This window comes from Phaenicophaeus curvirostris, chromosome Z (assembly GCF_032191515.1).
Source record: "Phaenicophaeus curvirostris isolate KB17595 chromosome Z, BPBGC_Pcur_1.0, whole genome shotgun sequence".
Classification (NCBI taxonomy): Eukaryota; Metazoa; Chordata; class Aves; order Cuculiformes; family Cuculidae; genus Phaenicophaeus; species Phaenicophaeus curvirostris.
In genome coordinates this window covers 49,564,909-49,586,538 of record NC_091431.1, presented here as the reverse complement: position 1 = coordinate 49,586,538, position 21,630 = coordinate 49,564,909, and the positions used below count along the sequence as shown (strand labels likewise).

Sequence of the window (21,630 nt, the reverse complement as noted above, 5' to 3'; positions counted from 1 at the left end):
GGCAATCAGGAGAAGTCCCTGGTGACTGGAAGAAGGGCAACATTGTGCCCATTTTTAAAAGGGTAGAAAAGACGACTCTGGGAACTACCGACCTGTCAATCTCACCTCTGTTCCTGGGAAGATCATGGAACAAATCCTCTTAAGGAGGATGGGCAAGTGATTAGTGTCAGTCAGCATGGCTTCACCAGAGGCAAGTCCTGTATGACCAACCTAGTGGCTTTCTGTGATAGGGTAACCACAGCAGTGGACACGGGTTTAACCAATGGATGTGATCTATCTGGACTTCTATAAAGCCTTTGACATGGTCCCACACAACAACCTTCTCTCTAAATTGGAGAGATATGGATTTGATGGGTGGACTGTTTGGTGGATAAGAAACTGGTTGGATGGTTGTATTCAGAGAGCAGTGGTCAATGGCTCAAAGTCCAGATGGAGATCCATGATAAGTGGCGTCCCTCAGGGGTCTGTACTGGGACCAGTGCTGTTTAATATCTTCATCAATGACATTGACAGCGAGATTGAGTGCACCCTCAGCAAGTCTGCAGATGACACCAAGCTGAGTGGTGCAGTTGCCACACCAGGAGGATGGGATGTCGTCCAGAGGGACCGGGACAGGCTGGAGAAGTGAGTCTGTGAGAACCTGATGAAGTTCAACAAGTGCAAGGTCCTTCACCTGGGTCAGGGCAATCCCCAGTTTCAGTACGGATGAATGATGAAGTGATTGAGAGCTGCCCTGCAGAGAAGGACTTGGGAGTGCTTATTAATGAGAAACTCAACATGAGCTGGCAATGTACATTCACAGCCCAGAAGGCCAACCATATCCTGGGCTGCATCAACAGAAGCGTGGCCAGCAGGTCGAGGAAGGTGATTCTACCCCTCTATTCCTCTCTTGTGAGACCTCATCTGGAGTATTGTGTCCAGTTCTGGAATCCTCAACATAAGAAGGATATGGAACTGTTGGAACAGGTTGTGAGGAGGGCTACAAAGATGTTCAGAGGGCTGGAGCACCTCACATATGAGGACAGGCTGAAAGAGTTGGGCTTGTTCAGCCTGGAGAAGAGAAGGCTTCTACGAGATCTTAGAACAACCTTCCAGTACCTGAAGGGACCTACAAGAAAGCTGGGGAGGGACCATTTACAAAGACTTGTAGTGACAGAACTAGGGACAATGGGTATAAAGTGGAGAAGGGCAGATTTAGACTAGTCATAAGGAAGAATTTCTTCACGATGAGAGGGGTGAGGCACTGGCACAGGTCACCCAGGGAAGTTGTGGCTGCCCCATCCCTGGAGGTGTTCAAGACCATGTTGGATGGGGCCTTGGGCAGCCTGATGTAGTGTGACGTGTCCCTGCCTATCACGGGGGGCTTGGAACTAGCTGATCTTTAAGGTCCCTTCCAAACCAAACTATTCTATGATTTCCCCAGAAATCTTATGCATATTTTCTGACTTCGCAAGGTCTAATTTTAAAGTTATGAAACTTCACAAACAGTTAAAATTCTTGCTAATTTGGAGGTGGCTCCAGCTCTCTCCTTGACCTGGCCATTGAAATAAGATGAAAATTCCAAACAGAGGTGATTACAGAAGAAGAGACATCTCTTCAGCTCATATTATACTTACACAAGACGTTATAATTTTCAAAGGAAGAACAGCATCTGAAAAACACTGTTTTAAAGAAAACATGCTATCAGAAAGAACACATGATATCAGAGGGACATTCTGTCTAGCTTTAAAAAAACACAACTGCTTAGATGAAACTTAACTGTACTTCTAGCTTAATTCAAAATACTCCACTTGCATATATTGCATAGCAGAAGGGATGCCCAGAAGGCCCTACAGTCATCAAATTACAGTTAATTTTTTCCAGGATTTTTTAGTCTCTTAAATTACCCCTGTGAGGAGAGTAAACTGGTGCTAGGCTTCTTTACTGCCATGTTACTTCGTAGGATCCTGCCAAGCCCTGTTTTAGCAAACAGAAATAACCCCAAGGACGGGGATCCCAGCCCTGAGCAGAAACACGGACTCATATCCTGACCATTGAGGACCATGGGCTTACTCAAGTCACACCTGAATTCACGTAGACTCACAGCCCTTGATATAAGCCTCCCCACCTTCCTTTCAACAGAGCAGGAAAAGCCAAGAACTCCATCTACTCTTTGCACAGATAGAAATTTTAAGCTGCTTTTCACTTCCCTGTGGCTAGGCTGCTGCAAAGTGCCAAGTGTACCCTGTCCTTGGACATTCAGTACGCAGTGACAGCCCCAAGTTTGCAAGACAAAGAAATGTGCAGGTGGCAAATCTGCAAGAGAAGATTGTAGGGATGAGACACAAACAGGACAGTAGTTGTCTGTGTGTAGTGTCACAGATTAGAGCTTTTGGTGCTGTAGGGGGTTATGTTTAGACCCAGGAACAGCCATGCTGCTGAAAAGGCACTGTCCTGTTCCTGAGTCTTGCTTTTCTAAGTATTAGATGGAGGCATGCTCCAGCCATTGACTCAAGCAATTAATCATGTTCCTTAAACATTGTCGACAGAGGCTTCTCATTAAACCACCTGAAAGCAGATATACTGACAGTCCCAAGAGGAACATAAAGAAGAAACATATTTGTTTCCAGGCACAGTTCAAAGGCAACAAAACTAAGAACTGCTGAAACAGAAACAATTACCATTAATTTTTTTTCCACAGCCTGAGATAAATTCCCAAAGCAATATCCTACTGAGAGAAACCAGCATGGAAGAGATCATAGAATCACAGAATGGTTTGGATTGGAAAGAACCTTGAAGATCATCCACTTCCAACTCGTCTGCTGTGGGCAGGGACACGTCCCACTACATAAAGCTGCTCAAGGCCCCATCCACCCTGGCCCTGAGCACTTTCAGGGAGGGGGCAGCCAGAGCTGCCTACAGTAACCTGTGCCAATGCCTCAGCACCTTCAAGGTGAAGAATTTCTTCCTAATGTCTAATCGAAATCTTCCTACTTCCAATTTAAAAACCAACACCCTCGTCCTATCATTACATGCCCTTGTAAAAAGTCCCTCCCCAGTTTTCTTGTAGGTACCCTTCAGGGACTGAGAAGTCTCTATAAGGTCTCCTCAGAGCCTTCTCTTCTCCAGGCTGAACAACTCCAACTCTCTCAGCCTGTCCTCATATTGGAGGTGCTCCAGCCCTCTGATCATCTTTGTGGCCCTCCTCCACTTGGCCTTGCTGAACCTCATGAGATAGTAGTCTGCTATTGCATGTCTTCCTCATGGCTTGAGAAGTGGCATATTAGTGGAACAAAAGTCTAGAGATGTGGATGGGCATGAAATCATTGAGGTCAAAGATACAGTTATAGGCTTACAGTGGCATAATTGAGATTCTGGCCCCAAAGCTGCTTAGTGAATATGGTCAGACAAGCAAATGCAGATGAGTTCAGACATTGACAGATACATAAATAGGTAAGATAGACAGACAGACAGATCAATTCAGAGCACTGCTTCTGAATTTTCATGACCCTCCCTTACAGGCACATCTAGCTGACCCAGTGCAATGCTAGCCTGAATTAGCAGAGTAGTGAACACTTATAGTCAGAAGCATCAGCTTACTTCTGCAAACAGCAGGTTAAAACCATTGCAGCTAGTAGAAGAACAGGGGGCCTGATGTTGGCTCCAAGCCTGCTTTTGTTCTGAATTTTTTTGGTTTTTTTATTTGTATTCCCTCTATCTAAGTAAAATGCACCTGTTTGTGTGAAAGGACACAGGGGCACTGCCTCAGTCTAGACTTTGAATTAATTGTTTCCCAGAGTACACCGTATCTCTGTGCTTCCTGAAAAACTGCTGCAGCCTGGCATGCCAAAGAATTAGGCTGTGATCAGGCAGACAGGAGAGTCTTGAGAAATCCATATGGAAGAATTCCTGGCTGTTAGCCCTTCAGTGGCCCCAGTTTGCCAGGCCCTTATTTTTCTATCATACAGCATCCATGGCCTCACAATGGTTCTGTGCTTGGGAAGGGCTGGTGGGATGGCCATATGATGGATATGACCAGGCCTTTGAGACTGGTCATTGGTGCTGCCGAAAACTTTGTCACAGCTTGGTTTAGTACATCAGTGCTTCCTCAGCTCCCATTAATAAAATGCAAATAAGCTTTTCTTGCTCCTGCAGTTTGGGTCTGCTGCAGGACACCCAGGTAACCTTGCAGCCTGAAAGGGAATTGATCGTACATTCTGTTTCCCACAGGCAATGAGCACTGGTGGTGGGAGAAATGTCACACAAGCAACGGCCAAGATGAATCAGGAATAAGGCGGATACTTCCCTTCCTGCCCCTCTGCAAGCACAGAAAGATGAAAAACATGAAGTTTCTCATTTCCCTCTAGCACATAAACAGTTGAATGACACCCCATCACTAAACCAATTTCCCATCTTTCTCCCTTTCTCTTGTCTTTAGTCTGTTTGGGCATGGAGGGGAGAGGCTCTCCCATGAATCTTTAAAGTTTGTAATTTGCTTTTGTTTTCCGAATAATTTTCCCTGGCTGCCAACAGGGAAAGCCACTCAGATCCTGATATTAGAATACCAAAAGAAGCAATGACTTTTAAGAAACTGAGCAAATGGGTATGTCATCCTCAGATGTGACCCCCATACCTTGTGCTCTTTCTTTTAGCATGGCTAGCAGCTCCCTGCCTCAGCTTTCATTATTAAAAAACATATTGAAAATACCAAATAATGCATTATATTAGGTCATCGCAGTGCTGGCAACCTGGTCTTCATACCGAGGAACATCTGAGGTGATTTGATTTTTCTAACGAATGGTATTAGTTGCTCGCAGTCTGTCAGAAAGCTCATTATCTCCTCTCTGCTTCTAGTTACTAATCAGCCACATCCATTCCTACAGCCTGTTCTTAAGCCACTAGGTAAGAGAACAGTACAGTACCCAAATTCAGGAGTCTTTCCTGGCTTGCTCTGACCCTTAGCAGCATCTCCCAATGCTCACGTGCTAATTCCCAATGTAGAAGGTGCACACTGTGGCAGGAGGAGTCCAAAAAATTGCTTCCCAGATGCTATCTTAACACTCAGTGTACAGGGTCTGGCATTCCATTTGCTGAATAGTGCTAGATCCAGCTCACAGCCTCTGCTTTTCTGAATTGGCCCCAGCAGCCATGGCCAAATATTTAACCTTCTTGAAAAAGAAATGCCTCACACGTTGCCCAGATGGTCATTAAACATATGAGGCCATCCCTGTCCGCCTACTCCAGATGGGAGCTGGGAATCTCCATGGCATTCTTGGGAGGCAGATGCTTGCCTTCCCACCAAGCTGTATCTGCAGGCAGCAGTCCCATGCAGACCCACCAAGATCAAGGGAGGATTGACTAAATTCCCCAACCGCCTTCATCATCCACATTGGTGACACACTGTGTACTCTGGCAATGGCTTTTGCGCTGCTAGTACTTGTGTCTCTGGTAAATAAAGGGACACCTGCACGTCTGGCTGGCACATTTCCCAGATATTCACAGGGACTTTTGTTCTCAGCCCACTAAAACCAACACATCTTCCCCTTCATTTCAGTGGGTTTCTTTAAAAGCTTTAAGATAACCCCAAATAACCTCAAACTACACATCAGTACAAGTGAAAGAACTTGAAATTCAATCCTCCGTGTTTAAAAAATAATTAGCAGGATTTAAATGATAAAAAAGAGACAAAAATTGCTTTGAGTATGTATCAGCCTGTGTGCAAAAATACCTATCAAGATCACAGGTTTTCAGCAGCAGTCTCTGTGTTAGCTAAAATTTTATTCTTTAGCTTTGATAAAAAATTGAAACAATGTGGACTGATGTTTATCATGTTTCAGATCCTCAGTTGCCTTAGGTATTATTTCTAGACAGCACGTGAAGCCAAGTCTTGTGTTCTTCAGTCCAAGAAGAATATTTTAAGAAAAGTGCTCCAGCCCATCTCCTGAACCTGCCACCTGCAGCAGATCAGCTAAATTGAAGGTGAAACAAAACATATAATCCAGAGAAGGAAAACTCCTTTACAGTGCTCTACTTAAAGTAACACAGTTAGATATCATTCCCTACAGAGAGCATTAAGTGTCTAACAAAATCCAAGGTAAAGAACAGTGATCACTAGAACTGTATTGATAGAAAATAATTCTATGTAATTGCAGAGTATGGAATTTGAAATAAGAGTAGAAGCTTGTGCGTTCACAGCAGTAAATATGTTACATGCCTTCTAAGTCAGAATTAGAATGAGGGAGGTGGTAAAATACAAATGAAACACCAGGCCTCTAGCAGAGCAACGCAGACAATAAAGCTTCTGCATGCTAGTAGATGGGATGGGGCAGAATAGATTTAATGGTAATTCTTAGAAAATCAGAGGGTAATTTAAGTATGAAGGAGATCTCAGAAGCAGTTTGTCCAACTTGCTTCTCAAAGCAGGGCTAACTCCAGATTAAGTCAGGTCGTTCAGGGTCTTGGCTAGATGTATTTTTAAAATACCCAAGGACAGAGATACCACGGTCTCTCTGCACAGCCTACCCCATTATGTGTCACCTACCATGGTGCAGAGTTTTTCCTTTAAATGCATTACGATTTCCCCTTGCTGCTATTCACATCTGTTGCCTCCTATTCTTTCACTGGGCAACTCTGAGAGAAGTATGGCTCCACTTCCTTTATATCCCCCATGAGACAGTAAGATCCCAGCTCTGTTCTCTCTTCCACGGACTAAGCCATCAGTGTTGCCTTAGGCTTTCCTTGTTTGGCATCCACTCCACTCTCCTCTGGAACCCCAATTTCCACCAGCTGTCTTGTACTGGGTCCACAGGTTGGACACAGTGTCCTTGAAGGAAGTTCCTATGTGGGGATTTCCCCAATGGAGGGAAGTAATTCTGTCCTTTTTCCTGCTGGCTGTGCTTTTGCTAACACTGCTGATTTGCAGCTCTGCATTCCCCACTGTAGTGGTACATTACTGACTCAGTTCAACTGGAGCCCACTATCCCTTTTCTGGGCCTCCAGGTCCCTTGGATCTGGATCCAAGATCTGGATCTGGATCAAGCCTCTCCTGCTGCCTAGCACTATACCACCACAGATGTAAGACTTTGAATTTACCTTCATTGAAAAATACCTTGGCCAATTTAGTTTTTGGAGTGATAAGAGGAGGCCTACTGAAAGCCTTGATAAAGAAGTCAAGTCATACATTCAGTAGTAAGTGCTAGGGAAAGAAATTAAGATGTAAGTACAGAACATTAGTACCTGTCCCTGTTCAATTCAATAGTTTTAGCAGCAAACAATTCCTGTGAAAGCTGTGGGGTTTTTTGACATGGAAGATGCAAAACACCTCAACAACATCCAAGTTCCACTTCAGCAAGTTAGCTCGCGTACCACAAACACCTCAGACAAAGGCGCAGGGCACTCAGTACAGACTCATTCTTTCTGACAAGGAGTTTAGCTCATTTGGGGTTTCAAGTTGTCAGAGCTACTTTTTGTCTAGTGTCCCAGCTAGCTGATTTTTAACTAGCTGAAGGCTCTTAATGGTGTTAGTTGGTGTAAGCATATTCCAAGAACCTTCAGATACAAAAGATCATTTCAAGAGTTAATGTTCGATTACCAAGTCATTAAGGAAAGTCGGGAATAGTGTATTAGTTGGACTCGATGATCATGTGGGTCTTTTCCAACCTAGTGCTTCTGTGATTAGGAAAGTATGCTCTGGGAGAAACCGTTCTGTGTCTAAAGAGACACATCTACATGTACTTTGAGAAATACTTCAGGTCTCATTTGCTTTAAGGTTCAGGATCGGACCTAAATTTTACCTGACCTAAATTTACTCAGATTTCATTGCGGATCTGAGGACACTTTTGCTACTATATGCTTCGTTTAATTACTCACTTTTCCTAGTGACACAGAAGCTGAATCAACCAATATCTCCAGACTAATTCAGTGCTTTCCGTTTAAAAAGTTGTCTGTGTTTAATGTAAGCATATTCATTTGATCAAAACCGTTCTGTCATTTCTGTTGATTTTTTCAAATTTCTCTCAAAGATTTATTTTTTCACATTGTGGATTAGATTGTACTTTTCCTTCTGCAAAAAAAGTTTTCCAAATCAAAGTAAGAACTACTAAGTCTATCATTAACAACAAGAAAAACAGAAATAAATCTAGACTAATTGAAAAAGCAGGTTGCAATCTTTTCTAATTATTTCCATAACCCTAAGGAAGCCACAATTCCCAAGACAGCATCTGAGATAATCCTTGAATATTAAGAAATGAACAGAAAATTAAGCAGAAAGAGAGGATTGAGCACCTGGGAAAGAGACTTGTTTCAGTGTTCATTAGACTGGCTGATATTTCTCACAAGCTGGAAAAAAAATTGATCATTTTTCACTACTCAGTTAAAAAGATGATTCAGAGAGTTTTATGCTACAAAGAATTCTATTTAAAAAAACAAATATTTCAAGTACCTGATTGTTATATAGTCAGCAGGCTTGGATATGGAATTTTGTCAAAAGTGTTTAGAAAATAATTTTTATAAACAGGATCCAGGATAAGAATTGTGCCACAGAAACGTTTTATTTAATAGCTTGCAGTAAATTAACATCCTTGGTCTTGCCCTCTACCTCTTGCCTAATTTCTTCTTACTACTAGGAGTGGTAGGACCATATTTTCTAATCAGAAGTGCTGGACACTTGTCCTCTTAAAACACGGAGCTCTTGGGCTTTTGCAAAATTTCACCTGGAAACACTGTGAAAGCTTTTCCTTCACTGTAGAAAATGTGTGCAGTTCTGAGAAGATGACCTCTTTTAAATTAAATACCATTAGAAAATATAGTGAGAACTTTCTGCATTTCTTTTTAAGCAGCTGCAGTGCCAAAGCAACCTTTTATTTGCAAATCAACCAAGGCGGCTCTGGAATACTGTATTCCCACCTCCTAAAGGGTCAAAAGACCAAGTTCAAGTAAATTTTTTTCTATGACATAGCTTATGACTCTTTTCCTCCTTCTTGCTTTTGAATGTGGCTTTGAATGTGCTTGGGACTATTCACCTCACCAAGCAAAGATGGCGAGAGAAGAGGAGCAGCGGTGGAAGAGCAGATGCCCACTACCAGGTTTATCTCCCCCTTTGGACGGTGTCACTCCCATGTGTGGTTCCTTATGCTCAAAAAACCGCTGTGTAGATGAGAGTACATGATGAAGCATCGCTAGAGAATTGGGTGCTACTCACTCACTGCTAGGCAAAGAGGAAAGAGTGTAGTACCATCATAAAGATCTCAAGCCCTGTTACCGCAAAAAAAGCAAATGCTTATTGAGCACAAGGAGAGGAAACGGGTTTGAAATGTTATTTCAGTGAGCCTTTAAGCTCAACAGTACCCAACAGACTTCAGTGAAACAGCAAGGAGACCTAAACTTTACATATACATGACACGTATGATCTGCTGTTTCTCTCTTTACATGAATAATTTCACATACACGTATGTGTTCCCAGCTATGATACATTTGAGCTTCCTAAGCTGACATTAGAAGCTTCTCTTTAATCTGTTCCACAGGTGAAACAGCTCTTCTGAATTTTACAGGAACAAGGAGAGAAGCTTGTGTCTTTGATTCTGGCATTTTGAGATGAAATATAATGATGCAGCTAGATGCTGATTTTGATAGTCCCTTTTTTTCTTTCTTTTTCAATCTGTATTTTTAGCATGTGTAGAGGCTTCACTTTTCATATACCAATAATTCATTTTACCTGAAAAGCTGTCACACACAATTTAAGCTGGGTATGTCATTCTTCCCTGGTTTCTCACCCCACATACACACACATTAATTACAAGCAGAAAGCACAATTGACACTACATACTCCACAGCATCTGCTCAGGCCTTAATTAATCCAACCTTCACGCGGTCCCCATGGCAACAATGTTCAACAGAATCCCTTGACTTGAAATATTCAATAGAGCATCTTATGCTACATATTTTATTCAAATTATGGTCACAGAATTACTTCTGTGTTAGCAATGTAATGTCCATGTTGACAGAAACAGAATGAGTCCTTGCTCTACTTGACCCCTCATGCATTACCTCATTAAAATGTATAATGGTGTTCTAGCTAAGTCACATTAAAGCAGAAACACTCTTTTTTTTTAAGCCTAGAAAGAAGCTGAGTACCACTTTTTATGTTTAAAAGAAACTCTTGGGCTACAGAAAATTAAAAGGAATATTTTGCAGTGCTGGACCTGCAACTCATATCGTAAAGATGATACAAAAATATTGACAGTAAAAAGATATTTCCTTGGTGTATCTCCTGTCTTTCTAGTCCTGTTATTTTATCAGCTTAGGGTTCAAGCATATGATTTGGCAAGGTATGAACCACATTATTTAAATCTTAAAGAAGACTGCAGTAACGGCGGCTGTTACAGCTAAGGGAAGAGCTGCTTATTTCAGTTTTTGGGTGGGGAATGGACCTTCATTCTTGGTTTTCAGCTGCACCCTCTCTAGATATGTTGAACAAGGCACCAGACTGAATGACTCCATCACCACGGTGCCAGGCTGCTCTGCCAGCTGGGTAGCGGGAACACCTGCTCCCTAGGAATGAAAAAGCTTATCTCAGCCCCCAGCGAAGGCAATCCTGATGACCAAAGGTCAGAAGCAACCCATTGCCAACCCAGCCTCTCCCACAGCCAGCATGGCACTAAAAGGCTGTTTGGGAAAAACCTCTTGGGCCAGCCTCAAATTGCAAAGCACGAGCCGTTTCTGCTGTTTTCCACCTTGCACATGCTTAGCAAGCCTCTTCCTCAGGGACTCCTGTGGGAAGGGCCTGGCTGAGGACCTTTGTACCCTGAGCTCAGGGTCCCTTGATGGTGCTTGAGTAGGGGTTGTATGGGGCCAGAACCACACCCACCAATTATAATCCTATAAATGCACAATTATCCCCATGATAAAAAAAACATCCAAAAACTAACCAAACAACAACAACAGAAAATACAAACAAAAATTACAAGTGACTCAAGAAGGGTATAACAGTGGGTGAGGAGGAAAGGAGGAGGCAGCTTCAGGCCACGACTATGCACACCAAGTGGGTGGAGGGCATGTTGGCCTGGAAAACCTATGAATGTTTGCATCTCATATGTTGCCATATCTTACCTCTGGGTGTTAAATTACAACTTTAAACACTGAGAGCAAACACACAGAGCTGAAAAGAATTATTTTGCTCTTGTATGCAGACAACTATGTTACTCTGAAGGTATGTACAAATTAAATGTTAATCTGAGTCCAGGGATAATCTAATTATTGCTTCCTTTTGAAGTAAGAGGAACAATATTTACTGAGTAAATGATGGACCTCTAAAGGTAAAACTTGCTTTGAAGATTAAGCAACCCACATGTTGTTAGCTATTATAACCATACTTGACCCTTCTTGCTTTATAACAATTTAAATGAATTTTAAATTTTCACAGAGTTGTTGCATTTCAGAAGGCACTACTTCATACCTTTGCCAAATGTCTTTTTAACAGTAGCTGAAATGGCAATGTAACAGAGAACACCAAATACACAAGAAGCTGTTTGTATATTATGTATAGCACACAGATACTCTAAATTACAGAAGAAATCACCATTTTAGCGTAGAGGGGATACTGGCAGCATTGAGAAACCATCCTCACCACCATGAGCCAGGTTTGCGGACCAGCTCCCCACATGATGCCACCTCTGGCCTTGGGAAGCAAAGCCTTGGCCAATGCCTGCTGGAAAGGATCCAGAGCATCCTTCTTTTGTGCTGGTGGGGGGTCAATCACAGTGTAGCAACAAACCTAGAGGCAAGATTTGGCACCTCCAGGAGTGTTTAGCAGCTCTGGTGGGACCAGACAGTGCAATCTCACACTCCTCTTCTGCCAGTTCTGGATCCTCAGTCCATGAAAATCTTTCCATGGATAGAAATGATCCTTCCTACTACCTGGCAGTGATCTCTTGCATCATATTAAACCCAGTCCATCCTATGCAGCTTTACTTTCAGTATTAGTGTTATCCAGTAATTTAATTACATACAATACCTCAGTTAACAAAACCTCCAATCAAATAGTAAGAAATTATTGTTAAAATAATGCAATTCCATAGAATGCATATATGTATTTTCACCAGTGGCTGCCTGAAAACTGTGAAGAAGACATAGTTTCCACTATTTCTTGTGCTGTTTATTTCCCTAGTTACTCATTTTTGAGTCCATATCATTTTGCCTGACTGTTCATAGTCTGAGTTTGAAAAAGATCATGTTGAAGTGCCTGAATCTTTCAAGCTTGAAATCAGGTCTGCATGTTCCAAATATCTGCCAGCCTTCAGATCTCTTTTATGTTCATGCCCATCTCTGTAATCAACCTGGAATCACTGACAGAAGTTGCAGAAATAGTAGGTTGGAAACATATGAGCAACATTTAGGGAAATGTTTCTGCTTATCAGAATGCAATCAGGAAATTAAGTGGTGAGCACTAATTAAGTCACATTTAATTGACATTATAGATGGAAGAACTGCATTCTTGGGAATTTCAGTTACCCAGCTGTTCTGAGCTCTGCATTTCCCAGAAGGAAGAATATTTTGAGTTTGGATTTTGTAAGCCATGATTATTCATGTTCATAATATTTGAGAAGCATGTTGGAGTCCCAGCCATCTCCTGTGGTTTTAGTTCATTGGACTACTGCACAGCCCTGCCTACAGGACAAGCCCAAGTGACTGACCTCTTACCAATAAATTAATCTTCTTCCCCTCTTTTTGGTGGTTTCATGCAATATTGATGTGTCCTTGAAAAGTGTTATCTGAATCTCTTTGAAGAATTTTGCTCTAAATCAAACAAGAACAGCTGGAGTCAGAATTATAAATCGAATCATTTCTGTTGTGCAAACCGAGATTTCAAGTAACACAGCTGACATGCCCTACCCTTTGTCAACTATTACTTCATATTGTGAAATACCATTCATTGCTCAGCATTCACTTTACATGCCAAGAGCAGTTTTCCGGGGCTGTAAGCCACCTTCTACAATCCTCACACAACTGTTCAGCCTCAAGATAGGTACCAGATGGATGAGAGCAGGGATAGAGCCAGACCAGGGGTTGACCTGACCAATGCACAGGCTCTCCCCAACTCCAGTATGTGGCACAGCAGGGTTGAATATGCACCCAGCTCCCAGCACCACCTGTGGCATCAGCTTCAGTGGAAACTTTGTCTTCCCACACATAGGTTTTCTGAATTACCAAGCTGACAGCACCCTCAAGCTGACAGCCATGGACCAGCTTCAGGGCCAGAACCTTTCCCTCTGCACCCACCATTCCTGTTAAGGGCCATCAATAAGAACATGGCTGGTAGCTCACCTGCAATATTAGCAAGCATGGTAGCTTCTCAGGGAGTTCAGTCCCCACTTGTGAATTAGCCACAAGAAAGCTTCATCTCCTCTACCCCAAGTTTCACGGGAGGGTAAAAAATTCTGTTGCACCAGACACAGAAAAATATCAACCATGCCTTCTAGTCTAGATCTCTAGATGTTTACTGAGGACTTAACACTAAAGAAAATTATCCTGATAAATCTTCCTACAGAAAGCCTGAGCAGCAAGTGGAAAGTAGTCTGATGTGCTTAAGACTTGTTCCACAGCACTCAACAGCTGCAACAGGATTTCCTACAATCTCGTGACTTGCTGCCCAGACATTTTGCCAGGCTCCAGCCTAGATTTCAAATTATGGTCAGCTGAGGGCAGGACATCATTTCCATGGTGGGATAGGGTCTTCAAGCCACCTGGAAGAATGAAGGGAATCTTAGTCACAGATACAGCTATATGCAAGCTCTTTCTGTCCATAGGGCACCTAGAAGCAATGCTAGATCTCTAAGTATATTAATTGATACATGCTTCAAAGGAAACCACATCTCAGCATCTTTCCTTCACTTGCAGTATTGACATTGTCCATTGACACTGTCCAGCCTTCACTGAGATACAAGTTGGTTTGATATTATTCAACATCAGGCACTTAAAGATAACTTCATGAAGTCCATGCCCCCTTGTCAGTTCACCCAGTGACAGCAGGTTTCAAATCAGACCATATCTGGTCCTGTGGGACACCACAAATGAAAGTAACATCAGCAGAGAGGTAATTTTGCTCCTTCCAATGTTTTCTTTTTAACTGACAATTTGAGTACATCACTCTGAAACCTTGCTCTCTGCACATAGGAGACATCAGTCGCTCATAGTCAACAACATCAAAAGCTGGAGAGGCCCCAGAGGATGAGAATAGTTAACCTCCACTAACTGAAAGTAGGAGATGCTTGGTCAGCACTATTAAAGCTATTTTTGTCCTCTTGGCTGCCTTTATATCTGGATTTGGCTTGGTTTGATGAGTTTATAATTGACCTATAGTGGTTTGTTGTAGCATTCATTCAGCATAGGAGAAGAGGAAAACTTTAATTTCAAATGAGGTACAATTTTAACCAAGAGCAACACCTATTTCTCATGTTTATTGCACTACTCAAGAGGAGCACAAGCAGATCTACAGTTTGACCTGAGCATCCTCAATGAGCTGAACATAGCGAATGCAGGTGTCCTGTTCGTCCATTTGCTTAGGAGGGCAGGGAACCCCTGCTGGTCTTGACAAGATGCCTTCAGTTCATGGGGTTTCTCATCCATGCAGGGATTTGTTGTTAACAGTGGTGACCTGGGTTAGTGAAAGGTCCGTAACTCTGCTTATCTTCTGTAGGCATGGTTCAGCAATTCTACAGAAAGCTGATAAGAAAGTTCCCTTGGGTCAGTTAAGCAGCATCCGTAACAGAAATACTTTGGTTCAACTTACATGCTTCACAGTCACCTTCATAAATATCTGATCCTCACTCCATCTGGCACTGGATTTAAAAAATATGGCATCTAACTAGTTTTCAGATTATCAGTCTAACAAACAATAAGCAGTGTGATAATTACTGATTTATTTTTTTCTCCAAATGAACGAACTTGTTTCATCAAGGAGCCTATAAAACATGGTAGGGAACACTTCCATGTTAGCTGTGGGAAGATCCTTAGCAAGTCAGAAGAGGAAGAAACTTCTGCATAGCTGATCCCAAGGTCGGAAACAGCTCCCTGGGAATTTGGGAGCCAACTACTGGCCTGAATAGAGTTGCTGCCAACACAGCTCTAGATGTCAGTGAAAAACATCGGTATTTTCAGATGATGTACCTGAACCATTTCACTACCATTGCCCAAAAAAACACTTGCAAGTTTCTCCACAATCCTCTTAGTCTTTGGTGGTCCCCCATAGAAGTCTATTAGTCTACTGTTTGATTCATTTTTGAGAACACTTTAGATTAATGCCAGCAATGCTATCCTTAGAGGCTTTTCCTTCGTATCGAAGAAATTAAACACACTGGTTTCACATCAGCATGCCAAAAGGAGCCTTTATGCAAAAAGTAAGCCATTGAATGCAGGCCATCCTCACAGTCTTATCTCAGAATCTGCCAGCAAGCGAGAGAGGAAAACCTTTTTGGAGGTTAACGTGTAGCTGTCCTTATGGCTACGATTATCAAAAATACTCACAACTACTTCTGCAGTGCTTTTATATACAGATCATTACAAAGGATGAAAAAACAACAAATACATCCATTTAACTTGGGAAAAAAAAGTCACAAAGCGAGTGCAATTCCATAAGAAAGAGCAGACATCCAACCAGTTACAGTATGCTAATGCCCCATAACCTATGCTGTTTCTACCTCTGTAATAGAAACTGGGCACAGTGAAGGATTTGGGGATGGAATTATTTTCAAACAGAATAGTCATTAGAAAGTATCCAAGCAGTCACTTCAATTCCCCAATTGTCCTCAAAAGCATGAGGAAAACTGCCTCATCTGCAACTCTCCTTCGATTTCAAAATTCAGTCAGAGAAAGTTGTACATGTTACTTATTACAGCACAGCCTCTTTGCTTTTTTTCTCTGAATGAATACCACCGTGAACATGATTTTACCAGTGCTGTGGCATATCACTACAGAATTTGTATCTACTTGATTAAGAAACAGTGAAAAATCTTACTTGTTTTTTTTAATCTAAATGGGTGGCATATAAACTAATGCAGCCCACAAGGAACTCTAAGTACAATGATTCATGTTATTCACATGGCAAACATTAACAGATTTTTTTAAAAACCACTTTAGTAAACAATCTATGGGCAATTTTGCCAAAAGCCTAATCTGTACTTAATTCAGTAATTTGAAAATTACATGGATGAGGTTTGTGAAAAACCTTCTAAAAATGCAGCTGAGTGTGTTGCTCACCTCAATACATGAACACCAGCCAAGTGAAGCGTTAGCTTTATTCTGTCCTCATTCTGTATATGGCTGAATGCATTAATCCAAGGTCCTGGATCCAGCCCACTGTAAGCTTGAGTACTCTGTGAATTCTTTCTTTATCGTTTTTATAGATTTGCTGGAAAAAAGCTTTGTTGCAAGTTTCCCTCAAAAATCTCTCAAAGTTCTTAGATATGACAGCTTTACTAGCAAACAACATTAAGATGAAAATGTTGGACAAAATCTAGGTATTGCAGTAAAAAAATCCCCACTTTGCTAGATGATGTTAAAAAATGGAAAACCAAAGGGAAAGCCCAGCCAGGTGCAATGGAGATTTGCAGTACATAAATTGCTTCTTTAATTTAAACACAGAAATTAATGACTAAATTCCATTTTGAGCTTTCAGAGGGAAGATACCTTGAGATGCATGAAACAAAAAAAAGGCATGAATTAAATATAAAAACAAAAGGCCTTCCAAATAACCCCACTTCAAAATAATATAACAAAGGTGAAAGGGAGAACTTCTGAATATATGTCTCTAATTCAAAAACAAGACAAATCATTAATATATGCCTGACAATGACTGAAAATGCAGCCTGCTTAAATGGCTGAGTCTCATTCAGGCTGCATTTAAATTCTTTTAAGCACTAAGAAATACCTAAATAATGGAAATAGTTCAGGGGTGCATAATACATCTTGTTACAAAGAGCACCAGCTGAGACTATGCTGGCCTATAGTTTAGACATTTTCTACAATTAAAATACCTAAATCTAGCGGCCACCTGTTTCCTGCCTTTGCCTTGCACGAGTGCCAGTTTTACTGTAAACACAGGTGAGCAACATAAGATGCTCTCTTGACTCAAGGAATTTGCACAACAGCTGTGGTCCTGGCCAACCACTTTTTGACTCTCAGACCTTCAACTAAAACTGATGAGAGAAACAATATTCTTTCTTCCTCTCCCTGTGCAAGATGCTTACATGGGAATTCCCATATTGGGATGGGATAGCAGTTAGACATCCTACAGCTTGATTTGACACTAACCAGTGCCAGATGTTTCAGTGAAGGTGTAATAAAATGCAAAGAGAGTAATTGTGGAGAAATTTACTCCATTTTTCCCAGTGCCCTGATGGTCCCTGGGTATTGCACATATCCCAGGACATGCTGCATCCCAAGAAACGGGTCTCATGTTTCAGAAATTTGCCAAAAATCTGTACAGATGGCAACCCTGAATTAATGGCTGACTGCTAAAATAGGCTGTGGACTGTCCTTACTGTAAAGACCCTTCAGAGAGGTTGGATTACCATATAAATTTTAGTCTAGCTGTAAAATGTAAAGAAGGTAAAATACTTCCTGAAATTCTAAAAAGGTTTTTTCTTCTATAAGGAGACATACTAAAGACATGATGTCAGGTGGGCAGGAGTACCAGAGGCTGGAAACAGAAATGGGAAAACACATCTGCAGGTGCAGTCTTTCCACCATGACATGACACAAGCTGGGGATCAGGTTCCCATCATTGAGAAGGTTGGTCACTCAGTCTCTAGCCAAGATACCAACTGAACAACTAGTTTGGCAGCCCAGCAACTCAGAGAGCTCTGCTTTTGAACATTCCCAATAGCACATCAGTCCCTAGAAGAGAATCCTCCACATCAGGAAACCCATGCTAACAAATATCTACTATCTAAAACTCTACCTCCTGCAAGGCTTAGGGTAAAATGGAAAGCATACAATGCTTGAGGTTCATCCAGACAAATGGGTAAGGGCAATCCTGTGCTCCTACATCCATTGACCTAGGCAGATGTAAGGCTCCAGAAGCAGTGCAGCTGCATTCCTGTTGCACTGCTCTGATCCTGTCAGCCATGCTAAGCAGCACCCAGACAGTCCAGAGGGCTGCCCACACGTGCTTGAATAGGCACGTCTTTGGTTTTGGCAGCTGAGATGCCTGGAGCACAGCTTGGATGTTCTGGACCAAGGCAGGTGCATCTGCAGGAGGGCAGAATGCAAACCAGGCAAGGAGATTTGTTTTTTTCCCTCCTGTTTTCAAACTACTTCAGAGGACCTGACAATAAAACCAAAGTCAGAGTTTTCAAGAAATGCACAAAACATTTATTCAATTCAATAGAAGTGTACAAATATTTCTGAAAGACAAAAAGGCACAAAGCATGTCCTGGTCTCCTACTGCCTAATGCACAGATGATCCTGTAAACCTGAAAGCAGAAAGCTAGCTGGCACCTACATGGGAAAGCAGCCAAGTTTCAGGAGGGTTCAGACTAGAAGTCTGCTATTTTTACCCTTTCTTTTTATTGACCAGTGAGATGGTATCATCTTGTAAGTTGTAATGCATAAAGGCATTAACTGAAACGAGGTACAGTTATGACACAATAACAAACTGATTTACAGCATCTCTGCATGGAAACTGGTACTAGTACCAAAATGATTATAAGCTTTGACTTAACTTTGACATGACAAACACTTATAATTATGCAATTAAGCTGAGACCATGAAAAACATCCCCTTCTGAGCAGTTCCTGAGCCAGAGGATAAGGAAAATGAACTGATAGTTAAGGGTATATAGCACAGTTCAGTGAAGACTACAGCCATCATTCTTACATGGTTGTCTTCTCATATTATATCAGAACAGTTAAGTTACCAATCCATATCCTGAAATCTCAAATAGCAGGCCAAATTCTCTTAGCTTGTCCTTGTAAAAAGAGGACTCAGAGAAAATCACTAGCCTTCATAGCTCTTGGTGGCATCTCTACAACTCCAAAATATTACATCTCCTCTTCTACCCATTGTTTCTTGTGAATCATTTGAAATCATGTAATAAATTAAAGATCATAGAACAAAGACTTCAAAATAACTTAATTGTTATATTTATCTTGGGGAAAATCTTGCATTGTATATTAAATACTATCCTTAAAGCCATACGGTCATACAGAGAGTAACTAAAGACATTCAGAAAAGCAAACACAATTATATTTCCAAAGTGCTATTGAGATTAGAAAACAAGCCATCAGAGGTAAACAATCTTCTCCTCTATTCTGTCTCCACTTTCTGCATCCTGCTGGCTCTCAGGCTGGTGGTTAAGCAGCAGCGTATCTACCTGAGGTGACTGGATGGATTCCTGGTTTGGAATGCTTGTTTTGGGATCCCAGGTCTCTGATGCATTCAAATCTGGAACACACAAGAGAAGGACATGTGACAATGCATCTGACACGACTGTACCACCATAAAGAGTAAATTCTGACTTTTTCATTAGCACCATTTTCCTGCTTGCTGCATCTATCTAGAAAGGACACAGCAGCATTACAATTCTACTACAGCCTGGTGACACATACCTTACCTAAATTTATTAAAATCTGAATCTGGTCCACTGTCATCTAAGGGATGATCACTGTTGCTGATTTTACTATAAAAGAAACTTATAACCATACTTCACTAACTAGACAGACAATAATGGAAAGGCATAAACACTGCCAGAGTTGGGCTGCAGGGAAAGATACAGGACATAATTAGTACCTTTATTAGTGATAAGACAATCATAAAACTAATAGTTTCCATTACTACACAAAATTTTATTTGCTTCCTTCTATGGATGAATAAGAATCAACTGAGTAAACCCAGTTAAAAGTGTACTTGACTTGCACTTGGAGTCTGTAACAGATGTATAACCATCCAGCTTTTTCTGCCAAGTTTATCTATGTTTATTTGCACAAACTATCTGCTCTATTCTTGATTCAATCCTTTAGGTGTGACTTGGAGATAATACTTGCACCCAAACACAAAGAAGGTATTTCAGAAGGATCTCCATTTGTTATCTTTCCAATTTTCTCCCTTAAATGCAGAGAATCAGGTACTTGTTTCCCAGTATTGAGCTATGAAGACTTTTGTGATGATCTGTGCACTGCTTAAAAAAAAACAAAAACAAAACTACCACATTTGGATTTTCTCCCTAGTCAGGCCCTCAGGGACTGTAAGTTAGTAGTTGGCTTTTCTTTGTCTTTATTTCTGCAAAGCAATTTGTACCATAAAACAAGCTGCATAGCAAAGGAGCATGTATCCCCATACCTTGGGATGAAAACAGTTTGCGATGGATAGGCTGCAATGCTTTTCACTGTAATAATAGACCATACAACATCTGCTATTACATCAGTATAGTTAACTTCTCATTCTTCCCACTGCAAAAAGGACTGTGCAGAAGAAAGGGAGCTTGGCACATCCCACATAGCATGTGTGATGCAAGCAAACCCAGTACTGCAGTCCTCTGAGCCTTGGTCATTCATGCAGAGGGTTAAAATGACATTTCCTGCCTTCTCTGGTCCCTAACCCTTCTCACACGTACATGCAACAAAAATCTATTAAAAACAAGATGTTATTTGACAGACCATGTTACTCTAACTGGTGGCAATTTAAAATGACATCTGCTCACATCTGGCATTCCCCTGACACATGTGGCTTTCACCAGTCTTGCTCACTGAGGCAGGAGTTTAAGGCAAAACAAATTTGCTGGCACCCTGCAAAGCCAGGGCTCACACTGCCACAAGGTGTGTGGAATGGTGGGAGATGACTATGTGATGGGCATGTGGAAACACATCATATCTCTGCCTTCAGTGCCTTCTTATCCTCCTTGATATTCACACAGCTAGGAGGAGTAAATAGGGTTTGGGGCTTCAGCTCCCAGCTTAAGCCACATAGATGTTATACCTGCTACTGAGACTGCAAGGCCAGTGGCAGAGGCAAGGTATTTATATATAAACAGTGCCTGTTACAGTGGGATGACATAGGATGTTAAGAAAATTAATCCCAAATTCCTTTTCTTTTACTATTTTAGACTGGATTTAAAGGATCACATTTCAGTCTTGGTGAAAATCCAGATTAAGTCTTGATTGCAATACTTAACACAGCAGGATTTGACTCCCTAGCTTATTTGAAAAGTCCTGTTTTGTTAAAGATGACTTTTGCACTTGCTTCTTTTTGATAGCTATATTAGAAAAAGATTAAAATTTGCAGCAACAGAAGAAACCAGAAATATCCTATGTCTGTTTTTCTTTATGGAAACTGGATACTTCAGTTTTATCTTTGCATTAAAAAGAACATTACCAGCGAAAGGCCTTCACCCTCTGAACACTTCTGGGTTTACCCACATTAATATTACTTTTAAGTCTTTTGAGTCTATTTACCTTAACAAAGTTAAGTGTATAAGAATACCAGGCACTAAGCACTTATTTGAAAGATCTGTTTCCAAAGTTTATGAAGTACATAATTGGAGAAGTCTAATTACAAATTTGAAAAAACCCAGAAAAGAGAAATACCTTACATGCAGTTATTTTCCACCACCAAAACTAAACAATAATTGCTTCACCAATTAAAATAGTAGCTGTTTCCAAA

General features: G+C 41.3%; 1 protein-coding gene across 4 annotated transcripts in view; it reads right to left on the bottom strand.

The window, feature by feature from the left end:
• Window positions 1-18,350: 18,350 nt before the first annotated feature.
• The window catches only part of ARHGEF28 (Rho guanine nucleotide exchange factor 28), a 78,779-nt gene continuing 75,499 nt past the window's right edge, over window positions 18,351-21,630 (bottom strand). For 2 of the 4 annotated variants that reach the window (XM_069881118.1, XM_069881116.1), the window contains exon 28: window positions 18,352-19,416. In XM_069881118.1, coding sequence (XP_069737219.1) covers window positions 19,256-19,416 — 161 coding nt within the window. In that variant the 3' untranslated portion in view covers window positions 18,352-19,255. Of the gene's footprint in view, window positions 19,417-21,630 lie in introns of all 4 variants that reach the window. The other 2 variants (XM_069881117.1, XM_069881119.1) reach the window with 2 other exon arrangements.